This window comes from Rutidosis leptorrhynchoides, chromosome 1 (genome assembly GCF_046630445.1).
Source record: "Rutidosis leptorrhynchoides isolate AG116_Rl617_1_P2 chromosome 1, CSIRO_AGI_Rlap_v1, whole genome shotgun sequence".
In the NCBI taxonomy this organism is placed as follows: Eukaryota; Viridiplantae; Streptophyta; class Magnoliopsida; order Asterales; family Asteraceae; genus Rutidosis; species Rutidosis leptorrhynchoides.
The window spans coordinates 695,866,731-695,868,605 of record NC_092333.1 but is presented as its reverse complement, the minus strand read 5'-3'; the positions used below and the strand labels follow the sequence as shown (position 1 = coordinate 695,868,605).

The 1,875-nt window shown below is 35.0% G+C and overlaps 1 protein-coding gene across 1 annotated transcript; it reads left to right on the top strand.

The window, feature by feature from the left end:
* Positions 1 to 498: 498 nt before the first annotated feature.
* Positions 499 to 1,397, top strand: LOC139853005 (secreted RxLR effector protein 161-like). The gene is made up of 2 exons (XM_071842373.1): positions 499 to 513; positions 774 to 1,397. The coding sequence occupies exons 1-2, from the start codon at positions 499 to 501 to the stop codon at positions 1,395 to 1,397; spliced, it is 639 nt and encodes a 212-aa protein (XP_071698474.1).
* Positions 1,398 to 1,875: the final 478 nt, after the last annotated feature.

Below are 1,875 nucleotides of genomic sequence, written 5' to 3'. Positions count from 1 at the left end.
AAACTGCATTCAAGAAACTGATTTCGATGTAATATATTTGTATTGTAAACCATTATGTAATGGTCGTGTGTAAACAGGATATTTTAGATTATCATTATTTGATAATCTACGTAAAGCTTTTTAAACCTTTATTTATGAAATAAAGGTTATGGTTTGTTTTAAAAATGAATGCAGTCTTTGAAAAACGTCTCATATAGAGGTCAAAACCTCGTAACGAAATCAATTAATATGGAACGTTTTTAATCAATAAGAACGGGACATTTCACATTAGAGTTCTCTTCTCTGTTGCCGCACATAAAGGATGGCCTCTTCACCAATTTGATGTGAAAAATGCTTTTCTACATGGCGAGCTCAAGGAAGAGGTCTATATGCAAGCTCCACCAGGATTCACATAAAACTTCAAAAATATGGAAGTTTGTCGCCTTAAAAAATCTTTATATGGGCTAAAGCAATCCCCTCGGGCTTGGTTTGGGAAATTTACCTTAGCCATGAAAAAATATGGCTATAAACAAAGTAATTCAGACCACACTTTATTTTTTAAACAAAGAAACCAAATGATAACTTGCTTGATTATTGAAGTTGATGACATGATAATTACATGAAGTGACAGAGATGAATTTTTCAACTTAAAAACAAACTTATCAAACGAATTTGAAATGAAAGATTTGGGAAGGCTAAAATACTTCTTAGGGATTGAAGTTTTACGATCTCAACAAGGAATATTTATATGTTAAAAGAAATATGTTCTTGATTTACTTGCTGAAACATGGAAGATCGACTGCAAACTAGCTGAGACCCCTGCAATTCCAAACCAAAAGTTGTTTATTGAAGAAGGAGCTGAACTTGTAGATCAAGAACAATATCAAAGGATCGTTGGAAAGCTGATCTACGTTGCTCATACTCGCCCAAATATAGCATGTGCAGTAGGAGTGGTCAATCAATTTATGCATCACCCTCAATTACATCACATGGAAGCCGTGTCGAGAATCATCAGATACCTCAAAGGAACAGTTGGACATGGAGTTGTATTCAAAAACAACGGACACCTTAAAACTCAAGTATATACAGATGCAGGCTGGGGAGGTGAAAAAGGAGACAGGAAATCCACATCAGGGTATTTTACCTCGGTTGGCGGGAACTTCGTTACGTGGAAAAGTAAAAAAAAAAAGGTTGTAGCTCTTTCTAGTGCTGAAGCCAAGTTCAGAGGGATAGCACGAGGAGTACAAGAAGCGTTATGGATCCGAAAGCTACTAACAGAGATCGGATTTCCACCGGAAGATACAAGTCAAATTTTCTGCGACAATGAAGCAGCAATTGCTATCTCTGAAAATCCAGTTCAACATGATCGAACAAAGCATGTTGAAATTGCCAGACATTTTATCAAAGAAAAGCTATAAACAGAAATCATCTCCCTTTCATTTGTGAGATCAGAAGACCAGCTCGCGGACATTCTTACCAAAGCAATCAATGGAAGACTATTTAAAGAAGTATTGGTCAAGTTGAATTTCGGAGATCCCACTTTCAACTTGAGGGGAAGTTTTGAAATAAAGGATCAGAATTGTTATCAACTCATCATTCCCTAAAAGGAGTTGACCAGAGTTGACCAAGAGATAACTAACGGCTATTTTCTTTTTAGTCAAAAACAGATTGATTCTTACAAAAGTAACATAGCACCATTTCAAAAGAGGAATTAGCTGTTACACCCTTATTGTATAAATAGTTTAGCACTTCATTGTAAAAAGCCAATTCAAACTTGTATCATATCATATTATCAATTATACTAATACAAACGATTATTTTTTCTTTACAATTACCTTGTTATCAATGTCTGCTTACTTTAAATGTCTACCACAACAGCTATAGTTACACAAGTCT